General features: G+C 32.2%; 2 protein-coding genes across 2 annotated transcripts in view; one reads left to right on the top strand and one right to left on the bottom strand.

The window, feature by feature from the left end:
- Positions 1–1,752: 1,752 nt before the first annotated feature.
- Positions 1,753–12,405, bottom strand: LOC127707640 (40S ribosomal protein S24-like). Its single transcript, XM_052212277.1, has 5 exons — positions 12,364–12,405; positions 11,073–11,138; positions 7,390–7,599; positions 6,160–6,273; positions 1,753–1,833 (listed from the first exon to the last, which is right to left on the bottom strand). The coding sequence occupies exons 1-5, from the start codon at positions 12,364–12,366 to the stop codon at positions 1,831–1,833; spliced, it is 396 nt and encodes a 131-aa protein (XP_052068237.1). The 5' UTR covers positions 12,367–12,405; the 3' UTR covers positions 1,753–1,830.
- Positions 12,406–12,616: 211 nt separating this feature from the next.
- Positions 12,617–22,004, top strand: part of LOC127707631 (poly(ADP-ribose) glycohydrolase-like) — a 42,590-nt gene continuing 33,202 nt past the window's right edge. The window contains exons 1-3 of the mRNA XM_052212244.1: positions 12,617–12,647; positions 17,471–17,561; positions 18,785–18,860. Of these exons, the coding sequence (XP_052068204.1) occupies positions 17,489–17,561; positions 18,785–18,860 (149 nt within the window). The 5' untranslated portion in view covers positions 12,617–12,647; positions 17,471–17,488. The remainder of the gene's footprint in view (positions 12,648–17,470; positions 17,562–18,784; positions 18,861–22,004) is intronic.

Here is a 22,004-nt window from a genome sequence, read left to right as displayed (position 1 = left end):
CATTATTGAACACAATACAGTACTTGCTTGGTGTTAACCAATTCATCATAGAACTTGACTGCAGATATGAACAGCGACAATGACCTTGCTCATGACATCTTATAGTAGTTTTAAAATAATCAATACAATCCTACAAGAAATGTAGGTGTGGGAGTGCTTACAATTCACATTACTATATACTTTATATATTTCCAAGGGGCATAACTCGATATAAATTTCATAACAATCCTACATGTTATGTAGGTGTGAGTGCCAACAGTACATTTTTCTATATAATATATATTTTCAAGATGCATTACTTCTTTTAAAATAGTTTATCAACACTTATTTTTGAAATGGTCGGAGACATTGCAATTTTGTATAGAATTTACACTTCCAACAGATATAATTCAAGAAAAAATAATTGATCAACCCAATTTTTTTTTACCTATCCCAGATATTACCAACATAAACCTTCAATATAAATAATTTAATTTTATCATAATCCTGCAAGAAATGTACCAAGCTCGAAAGTACTTGCAGTGCAATTTTCTATATAATTTATAATTACAAGGCCTTTAAAATAGTTCTTTGACACTGATTTTCAACTTGTCTCAAGTATTATACATATAAAGCACTCACAAGACTGGATGGATGGATAAATGTCCATCATTTCTATGGTTCTGGCATCTTGTTGTGCAGGGGACGATAATTGGAGAAACAGATTCTACTGGGGTGGTGGGATAAAATCTATATTTATCTATTGTTGAACACCATATTTTAACCACTAGATTAATATTGTGGAGTTGCTGTTTCACTAATGCATATTCCATTCCTTTACTCATGATCCATGAAATATGTTGGGTATAAGCGAAGATTGTCAAAAAAAATGTTACTGACATCAATTCAACCACTATTGAATTTCAAAGGAATAGAACTTCTTTTTTGCCATAATAGAACTTCTTTTTTGACATCTTCAAAACATATTTAAATGATCTTTCTTATCAGTTAACTTAAGGGCAAATGATACAGATACAGGGGAGATAGTTACATTGCTAACCTAAAATGTTACTTTTCGTGACGTCAAACTGTGACATATCAAGATTAGATGCATTTTTCGACTGACCTTAATCAATAGCTTGAAAACTAGTATTTGTACCTCTCTTTATAAAAATGTCATTTGGCCTTGATTATGTATGAAGATTATTTGTATCAATTTTTAGGAACAAATCACCGATGATTTTTTAAAAAGTAGATAAATATACAGTCAAAAATGCTGGTTTTCCTAAAATCATGGCAATTTAATAAAAAAAATTATTATTTCCTTATGATTGTTACACAAGTTTTCTGCATAATTATGTAAAGAAGATATTCACAATATTTTTACAAAAATCTGCTTGTGTTTATCTTTTGAAATAAAAGTTAGGTATGTCTTTCCAAAAGATAGAAATGTGCACGAAACCGCAATTCTTAGTAAATGTCTAAAATTTCGACCCATCTTTCTCTTAAAGTAGCACATCGAGGCATATTTTTTAATAAATTTTTGAATTAACTGGGTGAAAAATAGATATTAAGCAAATTTACATCAAAAATTCAACGTAGGATCAAAACTGTATCTCATGCCCTTAAATGTGTATGTTCAAAGTATTCTAAATTGAAATTCAACTGCATATATATTTCCAATGCTCTAAGTGTAATTAAAATCTGCCCTTCTATTAACTTTGAATAAACAAAAACTTGAGCCACTATATTGGATTTCATTCAACACATAAAATGTCTTGACATGTATTTAATACAAAATAAATACACAGGCAACATAAGCTGCAGCCACATCCATCTCTGTATACACCATCACTGAAATAATACAAAATAAAATAATATTATTAATATACTTTATATATGACATCCAATCTCCTACTCAACTCACTAATTGACAGCTGTATGTTATACATTCCATTTTTTTACTTCATTTTCAAAATAAATAATGTCCTCTATAATCAATCACATTTGCTTTAAAGTAAAACAAGGATGAAGCAATAGAATACATTTACATATGACCTAATATTACATATATAAGATTCAAATATCTTAATGTTTTTTATGCTTGAATTTACCATTTTACATTTAAATTGTTAAAAAAATTAATAAAAGTTAACTGCGTTGTGTATTAATAGTTATTCAGCATAATTCTTTCTGCACTCAAGATTCTTTTAGCTTTGGTATGTCAGATATCTAATAGCTGTGCCATGTGCAGAAACGGAAAAAATGGAAAATCAAATGGTTAGAAAGGATGTGCATATAGTTGGTAGTTAATGCAATTGATAAACCTATACTTGTTTACTTCCCAAAATGAAAGTAAATAAAAAGCATGATTTATTCAAAGACTTAACATAACTATTGGAATTAACATCCCAAACTTAATGGAACCAACATTTTAATGAATAGCAATTCTATATATCCATTAGATTTATTTTTCAAAGAGAATAACAGCAAAAAGACTTGGATCTAAGAGATGTCAAGAAAGATTGATTTATGATAAATTTTTGTTCCATTTAATCAGACTTGAAAGTAAGATTGAAACAACTTTGAAACTTGCATTAATCTTGAAATAACAATCCTGATACACTAAATAATCTATCAGGAAAAGATAACCATGGTTGTCCATTAGCTCCATTCTGAGGATACTGGCTTAAATAAACTGTGGACAGAAATACATCTTTTGTCTTTATGTATACTGATAGTATAATGAAAATATTGAAATTAAAATGGTAATACACTAAATATGCAAACATTCATAGTCAATGAGCGAGCCATGACTGAAGGTGCAGGACCAAAAAACCTCAAAGTAAATCAGAAATACTTATAATGCTAATACAAATTGCATACCAACTATCCTTGACTTATCATAAGTGGTTCCCTTAAAACTGACATAAACACAAGCTTGAACATGTAAACTATGCAAAAGTTTCAAAGTCAATGAACCATGATGAGGGGGTAGGGCCATAATCTGCAGTCAAATAAGGCCCCAAATGCTTATACAACTGCATACCAAATATCATTAACTTACCATTAGTCATGTTAGTGGAACATCTTAAACTGACCTAATCACAAACTTAAACAATAAAACTATTCAAAAGTTTAAAGCTCAAAAGATCATGACTGACATGTCTGGGCCAAACATGGAAATGAGTTGTGCCAATGGTAATAAAAAAATAAAAATAAAATCTGTCCCATTCCTAATCTTGTAGAGGTACACTTTTCAAAGTCATGAGTCAAACCAAAGTTTTATATTGCCACAAATAATAACAACCGAAAACCACTATGACAATAAAATGAACAATCTAGTGCTGGACTTTTTTAAACTAAAAAATAGTAGTTAATCATAGAAAATATTATTTCTAAAGTTATGTTTAAAGCAGCAAAGAAATGCAGTGTGTAATTTAAACTTCTACATTTTAAGAAAATAAAGTTTCAAAGACAAAATACATCAATAACAAATTAAAATCTGCTGAAAGACAACAATACAGACACATGTATACAAAGTAAAAGGACAAGAAAAGCTATAACTGAGGGTTTGACACGTTTAGTAATGTAATCAGATTTTACAGAGCCTCATTCTTTTGAAGTTGTAAAACTTGTTTTATATTTTATTGAGTTTAATACTTCGGTTTTTGTGACTAAAATTAGAATTACATTTGCTTGCCATAGATTGGCTGTCCTTTCCATTATCAAAATTCTACCCCCCCCCCCCTTCCCCCCACCAAAAAAAAGTAAATTAAAGGGAAGCATTTTTTTTATTGTGAAAGATAGAAGTCAAACATCCCTTTTTAACATCTGGCATGATGTATTTTAGTAAAATGTCCAGTCTAATCTTAGCAAATGATTATCGAGTTATCAATTGATTTTTTTACTTATTTTTACTTTACTATAATGCAAAAAAAAATTGGAATTTTCAATTGGTTCGATGACAGACTTATTAGTCTTTAATACTGTTAAATTAAACAAGCATATTAAATAAACAGCTGTGCCATGAGCGCATGATACACCCGTCGCATTATTACAAATAAAGTTCAATAACTTCACAATGTCATATCAGAAATTTGTGAAAAACTAAAGGGAGGTTATCTTAATTGATATAAACCAGTCACCAAAGTTTAATGAAAACTGCTCAAAGCACTTTAAAGGAATTGTCTGAAAACTAGAAAATCACCCCTTTCTTATGAATAAAATCCCATAACTCGGAAGTGTAAAATCTAAAATTTATAAAAATTGAAAGGGAGCTTACATCAATAGATATAAACAATTCTCCAAAGTTTCATGAGAATTGCTGAAAGCATTTTTGAGTTTTGTCCGAAAACTGGAAAATTCCCCCTTTTTTTAATGAATAAAACTCCATAACTCGGAAACATAAAATCTTAAATTTATAAAAATCAAAAGGGAGCTCATGTCAATAGATATAAACAACTGACCAAAGTTTCTTGCAAATTGGTGAAAGCATTTTTGAGTTATTGTCTGAAAACTGGAAAATCCCCCCTTTTTTAATGAATAAAACCCCATAACTCAGAAACATAAAATCCAAGTTTTATAAAAAACGAAAGGGAGCTCACATCAATAGATATGAACAATTCACCAAAGTTTTATGCAAATTGGTTGCAGCGTTTTTGAGTTAATGTTCGACATGTAGACGATGGACTGACAACGGTATACCATAATACGTCCTGTAAACGGGCGTAAAAAATCTGCACCCACCCTTAAAATCCTTAAATACAGACATGTTTGTCCTTTTATCAAGTGTCAAACCCTATCAGACAGATTAGCCTATGACTTGCTCTTTCAGATACTGGACACCTCAGTCCATGCTCTTTTTACTTTTTTTTTTTTTTTTTTTTTTATCAATTTCAGTTTTCAACTTTCACATGAATATAAAATGTCTATAGTGAGAAATATTTGCAGATTGTTACAGTTGAAATAATATAGCATATGCAAGTCAAGAGTTTAAATGCCTTGCTTGCAAACTTTGTTTGGCTGTTTAATCAGACATTGTAATTAAGATTGACACCTAAATTCAATGGGTAGGTGGAGTAACAGTCTGTTTACTATAGCTCACAATCATTGGCCTACCCATTTAATTTAGGTGTCAATCTTAATTACAATGTCTGAGCAAATAACCAAACAAATTCTGCAAGCAAGGCATTTAAACTCTTGATTTGCATGCTTTATTATTTCAACTGTAAATAATAACTGAGCATTACTTTAAAACTTTTTGACATAAATACAAAAATTAAAAAGTCACAAATTGATTTTCCTGAATAAGGATTCAGTAAGATCTTTGCAACTTAAAAATCATACATTGACTGATACTACCAAATAATCGAATACTATGTTACCAATAACACTGCCATAGAATATTAATTTCATATGATTTCTGCAACTATTTTCTATTCATATACAGGTGGTTAGTTTAGAAAATTTTTTTCACTTCAAAACAGATTTAACTGTGAAAGAAATCAAACATTCACTATACATCTTAAGACTTAATTCTTGGTTTAAGAACAAGCATATACAGGAGCACCTGTTGATCAGTAGAGTAGTATTAATGATATGCAAGGATTTCACTCTGAAGATAGATATATATACAAGGCAAAGCCACTCAAGTCTTACCATCTTTCATCTGTATATTTATTTCTGAAAAGTGGGATTTATAATGACATACATGGAAAAATTACAGTTGCAGTACTCAGTAAAATGATATTTAACCTATAATGCAACTCTAATATAATACATACAAATTTCCATTCAACAGTCAGTGTACAGGAATTTCTGAAAAATTCATATTTTTCATGGGAAAGAACATCCAAGTGTTATTTCCTATATTAAAATATCTCAATCTAAAATGAAACTATCCATATTGGTAGATTTTCAGTTGCCAATGGATGACACACATTGAATAACTCTACAGAATGAATCACATATCAAATACATGTATTATCTAGTAACTAAGGAAAGACAAAGAGATTTATCCATGAAATGAGGATATTTGTGTAAACATGAGGACTAGATCATGACACACAAATTCTGAACCATTACCAAGGAAATAAATGAACTTTTAAATACCAATATGCATCTGTTTACCATTTTTGCCTTGTATTGATTTCCAAACTGTATAAAACTAATTTTTACCTTTTTGCCTGTTCCAACTTTGGCCTTCTTTGTTCCTCTGACCTTCTTCTGTCTGTTCTTTCTTTCTTTTCTCTGTTTTCTACCTGCTCTTTGAACTTTTTCCACTACACCATGCTGTGGACAGATAAACATGTTAATGATCAAATAAACAAATTCTGTCCATCTCCAAAAGCAAATCTAATATAAACGATTTAATTTCATGTACATAATAAACCTGTCTTAAATGTTAATAAAATTTACTCCTAGATTCAAGAACTTACTTTTTCCAAGTACAAATTTGATAAATTTAATACTATGTCTATTATATTACTTTTCACTGCTAGAAATTAACTTCATTTCACAAGAGCTATTTGACCCTCAAAATTGCAACTGTAAATAGTGGCCCACTTTAATGTGAATCGTGATCTGCCAAATCTCCAAGTTTTTTTGTTTTATTTAAATCTGGAAGCAAACAAACTTCAAACTCTACCAGGTACCTTGCAATACATTTTGGCATAGATTGATTGTTGTTTGCTAGATGTCAGTGGCAAATATTACATGCAAATGTCAGGTTAAGAGCAAATTAACAATAATTCCAATAAGTAGGGTAAACAAAGTTAGTCAAATGCAGTCCTGGACAAAGGACGAAAATTTTGATGGCCACTAGCAAATGAGAATATGTTGGATAAGGTAAAAAAATTTGCCTCAAAACAGCCACATACCAACCCATCAAGACCTGTTGCAAACTTGCAAGGGTTCTTCAGCTTTCATAGCTCTTTGTAAAATTATTGTCAGACTGTCAGTACATTGGAGGGTGTAACATGTTCCATGCTCTTAAAGGCCCATGACCTTCCTTATTTAATTTTCTATATGCTCTCTTTACATTCCTTAAGTGCTTTTTCAGTAAATATACTAGTATATACTGATTACAATAAGCAAAATATTAATATACCCACATCTTCTTTAATTCATAATTAATTAGAAAGTCAAACTGACTTCTAATGTAAAACTACAAAATGGTATTAAACAAAATCAAAAGATCCTGAACTGAAGACCTAAAGAATTTTTTCAGCCTTGTACATTAATGCCATTTGCCCCTTATATGAAACTTACTACAAAAGATTATCTACTGCCATAATATATCTCTATGAAACATTGAAAGAGAAAACTATCAACAGTTTTTCAGTTATATATAAACAATTAATTTTCAGCTGTTAAAATGCAAACTATCCAAACTAAATGAAATCATACTCGGATAAGTCTGTATTTGGGTTCAAATTTCTTGGCAAAGTCTAAGCTGTCATATATCAGTCCAAATCCAGTGGTCTTGCCACCTCCGAACTTTGTCCTGAATCCAAAACAGAATATTACATCTGGTGTGGTCTTGTACATTCTGGCCAATTTTTCACGGACATCAGTTTTGGCAACCGTCGCCTTGCCGGGATGTAGAACATCTACAATCTGAAATGAATTATGAGCACTCATTGAAAAAATCTATTGCTTGACAGAAAGAAAACACAAGTACTTAAGTCCTGAATGAACAAGAATACTTGCTTGTATTTTTTATTTAAGAAATAATTCATGGGGGCTTGAATTAATTGTTATTTTACCACGGTTGGCCCTTTTATGCTAAATATTTTACCTCGAGCGATAGCGAGGGGTAAAATATCAGCATAAATGGACAACTCATGGTAAAATCAATATAAATTCAAGCCCCCCTGAATTATTTCTATTCTAATAGGACAAAGACAGCAATTCTTTAGTTTGGAAGCACTCTAGGTGCAGTGATATTGTTTGCCTCAAATTACATCCGAAATTCGGCTTTTTCCCCTAGAGAAAATTCCCATTTACCAGAGTTCGCGAAAATGGTCGGTCCTGTCGGTCAAAATGAGGCTCGGGATCTGTATTTTGAAGGCTAGTGCCGGTCCCGATGACCGATGTAAAAACGGCCGTTGTAGTGCATATTTTGGCACTTTTTAACATCGGTTATTATATGTACCGCAACTGTTTCCAATAAGGTTATCAGATGTACCCGCTGCCAATTTCCGGTACTGGTTTACGGATTTATTATAAACAAACCAAAGCGGCGATCTACACGTGGCCTACTAAATTTGTTCATAGAGCCATCCCTGGCAAACAATCGGCGATTGAACCCTACAATGGAGCAAACAAATACTGTAACAGCCGAAAAAGTGATTCAGATGATGAAATGGATAGTGAAGATGACTTTAAATAAGAACAATCAGAAGACCTGAACTGGTCCTTCATTGTTAATTTGCCTGTGGGTGCGAAGAATAAAACTAATATTAATAAAGTTATTTTTCGACAAAATATGTTATTAATTTTATTTCAGGATAAAATTGACAGATTTTGTAGGACTGACAAATAATCATGCTTTGTCGGTCCCATGACTGACGGGTCAAAACAAGTTGTCGTAAACTCTGATTTACTTTAAAATATGGCTTAAAATTCCCCCCAATAAGTTTTACATTTTTCCCAAAAGTGACGGCATTGGTATTAATGAATGTAAATTTCGTATTCATGATTATTTTGATATTGTGAAAGCGCTTATGAGATCCAGGTTTCTGATCAGAATCATCACGGTGTTTGTAACACATGTGGTTTTCAGTGCATTAAGTACCATCATTGTTTCTGTCTCTTTCCCCTCCCCAAAAAGTACCTTTCAGGTTTAAAATGTCTGACAATCAAAATATATGTGATAAAACTGTGCAAAAAAGACAGTAAAGTTTAGCAAAAAATCGGAGATGTGTTTAAAATAAAATAAACCAACTTCCCAATTTCAATAAAATTATGCATTTTTCCCCAAAAAAAAAATGGTAGAGGTAGTTCTGAAAAAAGACAACAATATCACTGAGGTGAAGGGAATGTTTGCTGTTCCCGTAATTGAACTCATTATTAAAATTCATGTAAATACGAAGAAAACTGAATAAGTGACATGGTTAAATGATTTACAATAACATACTTAGACAGATTTGGACGAAGCTGATTGATTATCTTACTTTTATTTAAGAAAATGGGCTTTCAACAAATTCTTATCATTATTTCAATATTTGTCATGTTTTCATGTTTTGACGACTTTCACTTTCAAATTTGTGCATTTTCCCGTAGAATGCTTAGGTTTTCACGTCATCGTTCAATGACGTCATTTACACCATCTGACCTCAGGTAATTCATTCATAAATAAAATGCTTCACTTCGTATGAGCGCAGCCTGATACGACCGCAGAGGTTGAACCCTGAACAGTTCGGCAAATTTGGACACAATATTCAAGCTTGATACTGTCTGAATTTGGGTTGTGATCAAATTTTTGACATAATAAAGGTTTCTGACACAAAATAAATGTGGTCAAAGATCTTGCGCAATGCTGTGCAATTGAAGATTTCTTCTTGAAACTTTTCAAAAATTCGAAATTTGAAAAATTTTGAAAAAAAGATATGAATCCCTTAAAAAAATTGGAAAAAAAAATCCCCCCCCCCCCCCCCCAACTTTTTGAAACCCCCCTTGGAGCAATAACCCTAAAACTCAATCCCAGCTTTTCCTTTGTAGTATGGAACATTGTAGTACAATTTCAGAAAGATCAATACACTTAAACACAAGTTATTGTCTGGAAACTAGAAAAATGCTTGTTTTTGGCCCCTAATTCCTACATGTTTGGTGCAATTAACCCCAAACTCAATCACAGCCTTCCCTTTGTTATATGGAACCTTGTGGTACAATGTCAGAGAGATCCATACACTTACACACAAGTTATTGTCTGGAAACTAGAAAAATGCTTCTTTTTGGCCCTTAATTCCTAAACTGTTGGCCCCATAGCCCTAAAATGAATCCCAACCTTCTACTTTTGGTATTAAACATTGTGGTACAATTTCAGAGCAATCGAGATACTTATACACAAGTAATTATCCTGAAACTAGAAAAATGCTTGTTTTGGGCCCCTTTTGGGCCCTAATTCCTAAACGGTTGGGACCATCATCCCCAAAATCAATCCCAATCTTCCTTTTGTGGTATTGCACCTTCTTAAAAAATTTCATAGAGATCCATTCACTTAAACTAAAGTTATTGTCAGGAAACCAATGTGTCTTCGGAAGACACTGCAGACGATGACATCATACCATCCCAAAATTTTTTTGCGGTCGTATAAAAAGCAAAATATGTGGGAGTAAGATTGGAACAGCCCAAACAATCCATGACGTTGACGATCAGCTAACATATCAATATATTCATATTTTACCACGGGTGCGTTCTCAAACTTGACAAAGTGTTTGAAGAATGTCATATTAGAATGTTGTATCCTACTTTTTCATAGGAAAAATTTTTGCGATAATTTTTGTAATTACAGCTGCTTCTTAGTTGTCAGCTAGAAGTCAGATGCATAACATGGGAAGACTGCTAGGTAAGCTGTCTTAAACATCAAAAGGTTTTGCTGAGTTTATATTTTGTAGTTTTCCTTCATTTCCAGTCAATTTAGAAAAAGTAAATGAGGAAAAACCCCACATTTTAATTGTTGTATATGGAGAATTTTATTCATGTCCCTTAATTTTAACAATTAGATTTATATTCAGACCAATGTTTTGATTGTATTATAATTTCTTGGGAGATTGTTAACTTCTTACTGAAGTGTACTGCTGTACTATTGAAGAGCTTTGATGTCATTTTAGACAAATCTGACATTTTCCAATCTACCATGAGTACATAATTATTTCGAATAGATTTCCAAGGACTACCCTGAATGTCACACCCTATGTTTTAAAATTTCTTAAGGTTTGGTCTCCTCTCTTTTTCCTCATGTTGTCATACATGTATAATAAACCAACCACCTATCAAATCTAAAATAAATGACCTTCCTCACATTTGATCTCACAAGTCAATGCTTTGTTATTGAGAAAATAAATAATTCTAGTGTCTATACATACCATCTGCTTCCGGCACAGCAGACGATTGGTCATAAATTTCCTAGTACGAATTGTGGCACCTTCACTCTGAAAAGTATACAACAGAGAACATGAAATGGTGATTCACAACCTACTCTGGAGAGTAACTCAATTATTTCTAATTTAAAGACTTATTTGGCTAAGTGGACTTCCTAGATCAGTAGGATTTTTTATAACACTGGAATAGGCAGATTAATAGGGGGAGGGTTGAGATAGCACAAAATATGTTTAACCCCATAGAATTTTAGCGCCTGTACCAAGTCAGGAACCTCTGGCCTTTGTTAGTCTTGTGTTCTTATAATTTTGGTTCATTTATATGTTTCGGAGTTTAGTGTGACATCCATTTTCGCTGAACTAGTATTCATTTTGTACATTATTGAATATTGTTTAGCCTGCCTCCAGGTGCAAAATTTTCTTGCTGTGTTGGAAGACCCATTGGTGGCCTTAGGCTGTTTTCTGCTCTTTGGTTGGGTTGTCATCTCTCTGACACATTCCCAGTTTCCGTTCTCAATATTAATATAGCATATATTTATAAATACATTGTACAGTCAACCAAATTGTTGTACTCCTACCATTCCACACACAGACATGATAGCATGGATTTTTCTCTATGTTAAAGGCCATATGACGACCGGTAGGTGTATATATATATGTATCCTTTACTTGGGTGATTACTTGTTCCTGCAGAGGGTCCCAAAATAAACAATGTTGAGAAAATTGGTAATAATATTGAAGCGAACTGTATTAATTTTCATGTACAATTGAAGCGGGATGATAGAAATCTGACATCCAAGTTTTTTATATTCCATGAAACATAAAAAGCATTTAATATGCTGATCAAATGAACCTTGTCCTTAGCATCTAATGGTCAAGTCAAAAGCCTTACTTAAAGACAAAGTCGGCATGTCACAAAACAAGAACATATCAGATATAATTCACCATTAAATGGTTATTCCTGGCATGATAAAAGAGTGCGATAAAGAAAAAAGTAAAAGGGATCAGTCTCTTCCAACAAAACTCCCGTTGAGGATATTGACATGCAGATGTTTTAATTTAATGCATCTATTAACATTTAGTTGAAAGTCAGTTGGACTACTTCCCTTGAATCGGACTATCTTTCACATCAATAATGTCGTTCGTAAGGACGCAATGTCGTACGAATATGCTATCAAACTAAAGAATGGGTATTAAATATTTTATTCATTTGTTCCTTCAACAAGATGGTCAGTAATATAAACGATAAATGTGGATTGAAGTATGGGTAGTATCGTACCATGTTGGTGAAATTGTTGACGACGGAAGAAAGGACGAACCGGAAGTTGAGAAATAATAAGTACTTTAGATATTGAAATAGTTCTCTAATTTAATAAATTCATTCGAACAATGCTGAATCAAAGTGGACTCTTTTATTGTAAAAATTTGATTTCGTTTCATTTTAGTATGTATGTACTACTAATAATTTTCTATGGTGTATATTACACTTTCACTTTCGAGTTTATACTTCCGGTTAAATTTCCAATAAACTGCTTCAGTCGGAAATATACTCAAGATACTGCTGTATGAAACTTTCCTTTGTATTATGTTTGGTAATGTTATGAGAAAAAAATCGATCTAAGATTCCCTTCAAATAGCTTGTTAATTGTTTGAATCAAAAGCACTGTCCAGTCTCAGATTAAATCATAAATGATATCTGGAAAAACGTGAAATTATTTCCAACTACCACTACTACAACCCGAAACTGATTTACAAATGTATCATGAAAAACGAACATAACGTAAAAAGCTGCGTAAACCTTTATGTAGAAATGTGGGTGCAATACAAAAGGTCACAAACCTAAAATTTGAAACAGCTTGTTTTTTTCTAAACTAAAGACCTTTTCACTGTTTAGGAATCTGTGACACTGGGAAATTGGCATCATACAATGGTCAATTTTAGTTTTGGACGTCAGCCATTTTCTATTGTGAAGTCCAAATTTTCCTGGAACTGTTGCAATTTCCAGAAATGGCAAACAAATAGCAATAAGGTGTCTAGGTCATAAAATATATAACAGATCATAACTTACAAAATGTAACACTGTGTCTTCTACTGAAATGCTGAAACGCTCTCCCTACAGGATTCAATAGAGCAAAAGTGAATAAGTTATTTCCCGCCAAATTCCACAAAATAATATCCATTTCTTGACACAACTATAATTAAAATAAAGAATGAATTGCTCCAACCATTTTTCCCAAATTCATGTCAAGAGATGAAGAGAAGTTGTTTGATATATTTTCAATAATACACTACGGTTTAAGTTTTCATGTAAAGTTTGTGATGAGGCCAGTTTAAGGGAAATCACTAGTGGTAAGCCAATGATATTTGGTATGCAGTTGTATTCAGTGATTTTCCTGCCTTTATTTTGGGTCCGAATATCGGCCCCGTTCCCAATTAGAAAAAAACCTAAATTTTTCCCAAATGAACACGTAAGATTCCCAGTTCAATCAAGTTGTAGCAGAAAGATAATTGATAATTTTATCGTTTGTATGATTTGGTTCAAAATATAGGTTGTTGTACTGTTCCCGAAGAAAAATACGTCCGTAGACAGATTATCATCATATTTCGGGAACCAGTTTAAAGTTCTGCATGGTTCATCTGAAAACCGGAAAAACGTCAATAACCATGATCTAAATTTTCAAAGGAAACAATTTTAATTCTATGAAAGTTTGCTACTACGGTCGATTATTTTTCTTCCAATAAAAGTATTGAAAGTATGATTACTATTAACTTCGATTGAAAAAACATTGAGCATTTATTCTAAATTTAGTTATTGTCTCCATAAAATGCGCTTAACCGTCTTTGTTAATTTTTTAGTCTTTGGTTTATTTATAAATTTTGTAAACATGCCAAAGCGTGCAGCAAAATGCTTTTTTCGCTGGTCAATACATTATTTTCTTCTGTTAGTTGTGATGATAATATCAATTAAACAGTCAATCAAGCCACGGAAGTGCACGAAATGGTATTTATTAAATTCATGTACCATAGAAAATATGGCAGTCCATTTACACTAGGAATTCACGGGAATAGAAACGAATCTTTAATTATCTCCTTCTAACTTTGATGATTATTAAAAATTATTAAATCAGTTGTAATAATTTGAATGTGAATTGTTCTACTAGTTTGTGTAGTGTATCCAGATTTGATTCTTCTTTTTGTTGTCATCGTGGAGAGTATTGGATAGTACCTTCCCGTTTTAGTATATATTTCTACTTATGCATATGTTCTCATGGCCCATTCATGTTCAAATTTATATGAAGGAGCCCTTGGCTCATAAAGACTTAATGTTTCCAGATCACTGCATACAGACTCTTAATGGAGATGATTAAAATAAATTGTTTTGTCTCTACATTTTATTAGCAAACCAGTTAATTCATCATGAAAAACATCTGGAAATGTCCAAGATCACATGATATAGCTTCATTTATTTTAAAATTTTCTGATGGGGAGCATGCCATCAGACACCAGTAGCATGAGTCGTGCCAAAGGCAGAACTTGACGGGCTAGCAGAGTTGAGGGAGGACTTAAAAAAAAATTAGATAGCCCTTGTATAAAGGAATTTAGTTAGTGTCAAACCCTGGATATATATGTAACACTCCCAAACGTGTCCATCCCCTCAAACGTGTCCGATTCCCCCAAACGTGTCTATTTCACCCAAACGTGTCCTTAAAATCTTAAATCGCCGAAACGTGTCCGATTTCACATCCCCCAAACGTGTCCGATAATTGTTATTCGCCAAAACGTGTCCAGTTTTAAACGCCAGAACGTCTCAAAGCTTTTAGCGCTAATATGTCCCAAACGTTTTTATAGCATTAGTTTGTTCAACGCCGGTTGTTTATATTTAGCATAATTGCAAGTTTGATTTGAAACATATACATTAATTCTTGACCGTTGATTGCTTAATGTCCAGTGGCAAATATTCCTTGCATATTTAGAGCGAACTTGAAAATTGCAATTAATTAGTTTTGTACGGTTAAATTTATAGTTTACTTAGTGAATTCTTTTGTACTAATATACTCCGCTGATGTCTAACTACATGCATATTAATGATGTTTGAAGAGATATCACGGATTCTTTTATCAGCTCTTCAAAGTGTGTACTGGTATTTAGTTTTATTTTTGAAGTTTTGTTTCGAACATCAATAAAGAGACATTAACAAGAGGAATAAATTTGCATCTATCATTAAGTAATTTTCAATGTGCATCATCATTTTAACTGGCACATTACGTATACGAGAAATCAATTGTGAAAGAAGTTAACTGATTGTTGCTTTCTTAACGTTTTGTGGCAATTTTTTCATGCATATTTCAGACAATAAATTGATTGACTGTGGGTTGATTAACGTCCAGTGGCAAATATTTTATGTATATTCAGGACGAGAACATATTAACACTAGATACAATAAGTAGGTCTATAATAAAGGCACTTTCCATACACGAGGTTTCGGATTTAACATCCTTTAGTTATTTTGACCGGACGTGGCATCGTACTTTTACATCCCGCACAGCCAAACAGACGCCCCACTTTGTCAAGGGTTTTACTATCTGTTGGAGGAAGACCTTATCTCTATTCTCCAGTTACACTTGGGGGCAGGACAACCATGAGATGAAAGAGTAAAAGGAGTATATACGTAAATGAAAGTGCAATTATCAAATTTGTTGTTTAACAAAATTATATATTTAATATTGGTGGACATGTTATTGTTATTTTAGGCAAACAATGAACTTAATTAAATGGGCATTTAAAAATAATTATGGACAAGATTGAGCGGTCACAAAAGGGAGATGTTTATGCTTTATATGGACACGTTTGGGGAAATGGACACGTTTGGGCGTTCCAAAAAAAATGGACACGATTGGGCGTTCTAATGAAAAGAGACACGTTTGGCGCCCTTTAGCACCTAGACATGTTTTTCAGTTCAGCGACGTCATATGGACACGTTTGGGGGAATCGGACACGTTTGGGGGGATGGACACGTTTCTGAGTGTTACATATATTAACATGCATTAAGAAAAAAAATTTGATATGTTCAGAAAATTGGAATTCTAATAAATAACCTCATTAAGATATGATGAAATCAATGATTTATTTTTTTCCCCAATTAACACGTTATATACGACACATTTTTCCCAATTGGCTAGGGTATAGGCCCCATTTGAAAAAAGGTAGGAAAATCACTGGTATTAGCATTTGGACATTTCAATTCCATGGAGATTATTTGGCCCCATTTCTCTGAGTCATGGTCTATTGACTGTGAAACTTTTGCATATACAGATGTATTATAGTTTACATGTACATGTATAAGGGTGTGATCAGGACAGTTTATGGGAACCACCAGTGGTTGGTCAATGATATTTGGTATGCAGTTCTATACAGCATTTGCATGTCTAATGTCCATGGATACAATGATCTTCCACCTCCTCATGGTTCAATGACTTTGAAAATTTTGCATTGTTTACAGGTTAAAGTTTGTTCTTTTGGTCAGTTTATAGGGACCCACCTATGATATGGTACATGTATTTGGTATGCAGGTGTATTGTCAATTGCATTGTGAGTTCTCATTTCCACAGAGGTAATATGATTTTTTAAACATGCACCCTCATACATAGTTTATTGACTTTGAACGTGTTGCATAGTTAACATGTTAAAAGTACTGCCACTTTAATTTCAGCTATAAAAATTATATAAAGGCAAGACATATCTCTGTGTCAACATCAATTTTATATGCATTTAACATTTACATTCTGTCTGGGATTAAATTTTTAGACATCAAATATAACTTTGTTAATCCTTCATGGAATACAATGTATTATGAAACTTGGACAGAAGCTTTTTCAAGATAAAAGAAATGAGCTGCGTCGGATAGAAATCTACCTTATGCAAATGGATATCAACACATCTGTTAACCTTTTTCAGATTAAAGAATTTCTATGCAAAGTAACTGTTAGAAAATTAAGTTGATATAAGAACCTTACAAAACAGACTAAAATTTATCTTTTATTTGGTATTTGAATGTTCCAAAATCAAATAAAGTCTTATACATGTACAGGTATACAATGTATATGCACTTGCATAATGTCTTTATTTCTATCCAACGCAGCTCAAATAGCATCTGAAGAAAATATTAGATTTAAAAAAAAAAATCTTTTTTTTTACTTATAAATGGACTAAGCTTTTGGCAGTGAACATTACATTTTTACACTGACAGCAGAAATCGAAGTCGGGACACTGGGTTCAAAGGAACCCTTTGCAATGTTTTCATGTGAATTAGGAATTTTATCTTATGTTTTATATAAATATGCACCTCTATTTTGATTGTTTCATTAAACATTTATATTTTATTTTAGGGCAAAGTTGTTTATAGAATGAGTGAACCCCCTTTGAAAAAGAAAAGAACCCTATTAGATTTTTTTAGAAAGAAAACCAAATCAAATAATGGTAAGTACACATCAGACAGCTAAGGCGAAGTTTGTCATTTCCACCTGCTCCAATGAGCAAACCCTCTTCTTCCTGTAAAAGTTTTACCTCAGATTTTGTGAAAACTTAAAATACAAAAGCTTAATCTGTTTTTCTTATATGATGAAGGATAACTGGTATTTCCAATTTTTAGGGTGGTTACAGGGGACCATTTAGAAGTTTTGTCCACTCTATGCTCATGCATCATGTAAAGATGATGAGTTTAAGGTTAAAACATTGAAAATATAACTAAAAAACTGATAGAATACAAGATTTAAAAAAAAAAAAATCAAAAGGAAAGTTACCAAACAAAATAAAAGAGTAATCATACCTTTGAAATATAAAATTGCTGTATTGATATCCTGCATCCAAACTCTTTTTATCATGATGGGTCAAAACTGAATTATTGAGTGGGTTTATATTGATGAACTTGTACATGTAGTATGTATTTAAAAAAATAATAGGAAACAATCCTACTGAATCAGGGATTTTCATTATTTATCCTGTTAAGTCATGTGTATATTTCTGATACATGTACATACAATTATAGAATTTAAAATTATATTTCTATATGAAATGTCAAGTACAAATTACCATGATTTTGCAATATTAATGTTTTCAAATAACAAATAAATGTCAATGAGACAGCAACCCTTTGGTACATAAACCAAAAGGCATCAATAGCTGGAGGTCAATATATATTCTTCAAACTCGTGCAAGTCTGTAATATGTCAATATGATATTACAATATAACAAACAAACAAAATATGAACTTATTAAAGTGATTTGAAAAATAAGTGCTTAAACAGAGCTTTTAAAAATTATTAAGAAACTAAAGTTCAAAAATTAAACTTAGATGAATTTGGCTATTTTTCTATGTCCCTTAAGGTCATAAACATGGAGCTCTTCACATATTTAGGTCTTATACATCCTTGGCTTACAAATGTTCTTGTTGTTGCATACTTGATGAAATTAAATTTAGAAAAGCACTTCTGAATCCTGAAATGTCATGGCTGTATTAAAAATATCAGCTATCAGTCTTAAAATAAATAATCAAAATTGATAAACAAGAAAAGTACACTGTAAGTATATGGACATAAGTAATAACTAACTTTGCAATACAGATACATGTATATATGCTAGGTTGATATTTATGAAGGTTAGCATGATTATTATTTTTTTTTTATTGTTTTACTTTTTTTTAGATGAACCAGTAAAAGACAAAAAGGTGGAAATTATTGATGTAGAAATGGCTGAATCTAAACCTGGAAAAAGCTCAAAGTAATTATATTTATAATTATAGCATTCATCTATCCACCAAATTGTCAATTTCTAATAGATTTTTGCAGAAGTGTTCAAACAATAAAAGTAGTGGAAGATAAAAAAAAGCATAGGATGTAATGTTGAAGTAAAGTTAAAGTTACATAATGAATCTGTTTGACTCAAACAATTAAGATGCTTCTGTATCAAATTAGAAATACTGGAAATTCAGAAGCTTATGTACATGTGTGCATTTATTATTGTGAATCCTTGACCATTGGAAAAAATATGAAATGCAATTAATGCTATTGCAAAAATTTTATGAATGAAAATTACTACTGAGAGTATGAATACAAGTTTTTATACGACCGCAAAAAAATTTTTGTGGTCGTATATTGGTATGACGTTGGCGTCGTCGTCGTCGTCCGAAGACACATTGGTTTTCGCACTCTAACTTTAGTTTAAGTGAATGGATCTCTATGAAATTTTACCACAAGGTTCAATACCACAAAAGGAAGGTTGGGATTGATTTTGGGGGTTATGGTACCAACAGTGAAGGAATTAGGGGCCAAAAAGGGGCCAAAAATAAGCATTTTTGTAACTTCCAGACATAACTTGTGTGTTAGTGTATGGATCTCTCTGACATTGTACCACAAGGTTCCATATCACAAAAGGAATGCTGGGGTTGATTTTGGGGGTAATTGCCTCAAAATTTTAGGAATTATGGGCCAAAAAAGGGGCAAAAAACAAGCATTTTTCTAGTTTCATGACAATAACTTGTGTGTAAGTGTATGGATCTTTCTGAAATTGTACTACAAGGTTCCATATCACAAAGGGAAAACTGGAATTGAGTTTGGGGGTAATTGCCGAAACGTTTAGGAATTAGGGGCCAAAAAGGGGCAAAAAACAAGCATTTTTCTAGTTTCCAGACAATAACTTGTGTGTAAGTGTATGGATCTTTCTGAAATTGTACTACAAGGTTCCATATCACAAAGGGAAAGCTGGGTTTGAATTTGGGGGTAATTTCCCTAAACGTTTAGGAATTTGAGGCCAAAAAGGGGCCAAAAAACACATTTTTTCTAGTTTCCAGACAATAACTTGTGTTCAAGTGTATGGATCTCTCTGAAATTGTACTGCAAGGTACCATACCACAAAGGGAAGGCTGGGATTGAGTTTGGGGGTGATGAATCATAAGGGGGTTCAAAAAATTTGGGGGGGGGGTCCTTTTTTCTCTTTTTTTCCTTTTTTTTTTCTTTTAAAATTTTCCATTTTAAGTTGGTTATTTCTGATTTATATTTAAAAGCAGATAATAATGATATGGTAGGAGATACACAACAAACAGGATGTGTAAATTATTATATAATAAGTATTGTGCAATAGCAAGAAATTGTCATTGCACAGTATTGCACAATAGCAAGAAATCTTCAATTGCACAGTATTGCGCAATAGCAAGAAATCTTCAATTGCACAGTATTGCGCAATAGCAAGAAATATCCAATAGCACAATATTGCGCAATAGCAAGAAATTGTCAATTGTACAGTATTGCGCAATAGCAAGAAATATTTAATTGCACAGTATTGTGCAAAAGAAGATACTTCTTATAAATTGCTTATTTCTTGACCAATTTCAATGGGGTTTTATTCTTGAATTCTTGGGGTTCTTTAATATGCTGAATCTAACCGTGTATTTAGTTTTGGATTTTGGGCCCCGTTTTTAAATTGGTCCACATTGAGGTCCAAAGGGTCCAAAATTAAACTTTGTTTGATTTCATCAAAAATTGAATTATTGGGGTTCTTTGATATGCCGAATCTAACCGTGTATTTAGATTCTTAATTTTTGGTTCCGTTTTCAAATTGGTCTACATTAAGGTCCAAAGGGTCCAAAATTAAACTTAGTTTGATTTTAACAAAAATTGAATTCTTAGGGTTTTTTGATATGCTGAATCTAAACATGTATTTAGATTTTTGATTATGGGCCCAGTTTTCAAGTTGGTCCAAATCGGGGTCCAAAATTAAACTTTGTTTGATTTCAACAAAAATTGAATATATGGGGTTCTTTGATATGCTGAATCTAACCATGTATTTAGATTTTTGATTTTTGGGCCCCGTTATCAACTTTGTCCACATTGAGGTCAAAAGGGTCCAAAATTAAACTTTGTTTGATTTCATCAAAAATTGAATTCTTGGGGTTCTTTGATATGCTGAATCTAACCATGTATTTAGATTTTGGATATTGGACCATAATAGGTGAATGTCCAATTTAAAATTTTTAAGTTCTTAGACCACATTCATTCTGTGTCAGAAACCTATGCTGTGTCAAATATTTAATCACAATCCAAATGCAAAGCTGTATCAAGCTTGAATGTTGTGTCCATACTTGCCCCAACTGTTCAGGGTTCGACCTCTGCGGTCGTATCAAGCCTTGTGGAGCATTTTATTATTATTGCAAACTTAACTGCATCTTTCGATAAAACATGGCAATAATTTCTGAATTTACAGTAGTTGACATTATGTGAAAAATAAAATGAATGGTACTTCGCTCTAGATATCTCACTGATCAACTGATCATTGCTTTAAAAGTTTCGCTGTTCACATTTTCCACTTTTCACTAACATAAATGATCTTATTATGGTTTCAGGATATTTTGGCGGTCTTTGCAAATAAAGACAGGGTTAAAAGTGCTGTGTTATATATGGCTTTATATATAAGTATTGCATTAAATTTTTACATTTGTTACATTCATTTGCAAATAAAAGGATAAAGTTGTTTGCAGAGAAAGAGTTGTGATGAGTGATAAATTCAACAGCTGACCAAATGACAATACCTGATGTAAGACCACAACCATGATTAGTCACATAAAGAGATTCATCATATTTATAGGTTTATGTACACATATGCAAATATAGAGAATCGTTCGTTTTCTCGATATAAAATATATTTGTATGAGGCTTGGAAACAGGTAGAATGAGAGGTTGTGCACTATATGAAATTATTTTTTCTCCTTGACAAATTTTTATGTATACTTTTGAAAAAAATAAATCTTTTCTGTTTTGTTAATTTTTCTTAGATAATCAGCCTTATAATATTATAAGTGTGTTGTTCAAATATGCATATGCAGTGACCATGTAATCTTTTCTGCTAGAAATAATAATAAACTGTTAATTT

The sequence above is a fragment of the Mytilus californianus genome, unplaced genomic scaffold (genome assembly GCF_021869535.1).
Source record: "Mytilus californianus isolate M0D057914Y unplaced genomic scaffold, xbMytCali1.0.p SCAF_7, whole genome shotgun sequence".
Taxonomy (NCBI): domain Eukaryota; kingdom Metazoa; phylum Mollusca; class Bivalvia; order Mytilida; family Mytilidae; genus Mytilus; species Mytilus californianus.
The sequence above is the reverse complement of the archived record's forward strand: the minus strand, read 5'-3'. Positions and strand labels throughout refer to the sequence as shown.

What these genes read in the sequence shown, in the direction of transcription:
- LOC127707640 (XM_052212277.1), bottom strand. An exon ending in TGCTGTGCCGGAAGCAGATG is followed by an intron (nt 7,600 to 11,072) that starts GTATGTATAGAC and finishes AATTCATTTCAG; the next exon opens with ATTGTAGATGTTCTACATCC. An exon ending in CCAAATACAGACTTATCCGA is followed by an intron (nt 6,274 to 7,389) that starts GTATGATTTCAT and finishes ATCTGTCCACAG; the next exon opens with CATGGTGTAGTGGAAAAAGT.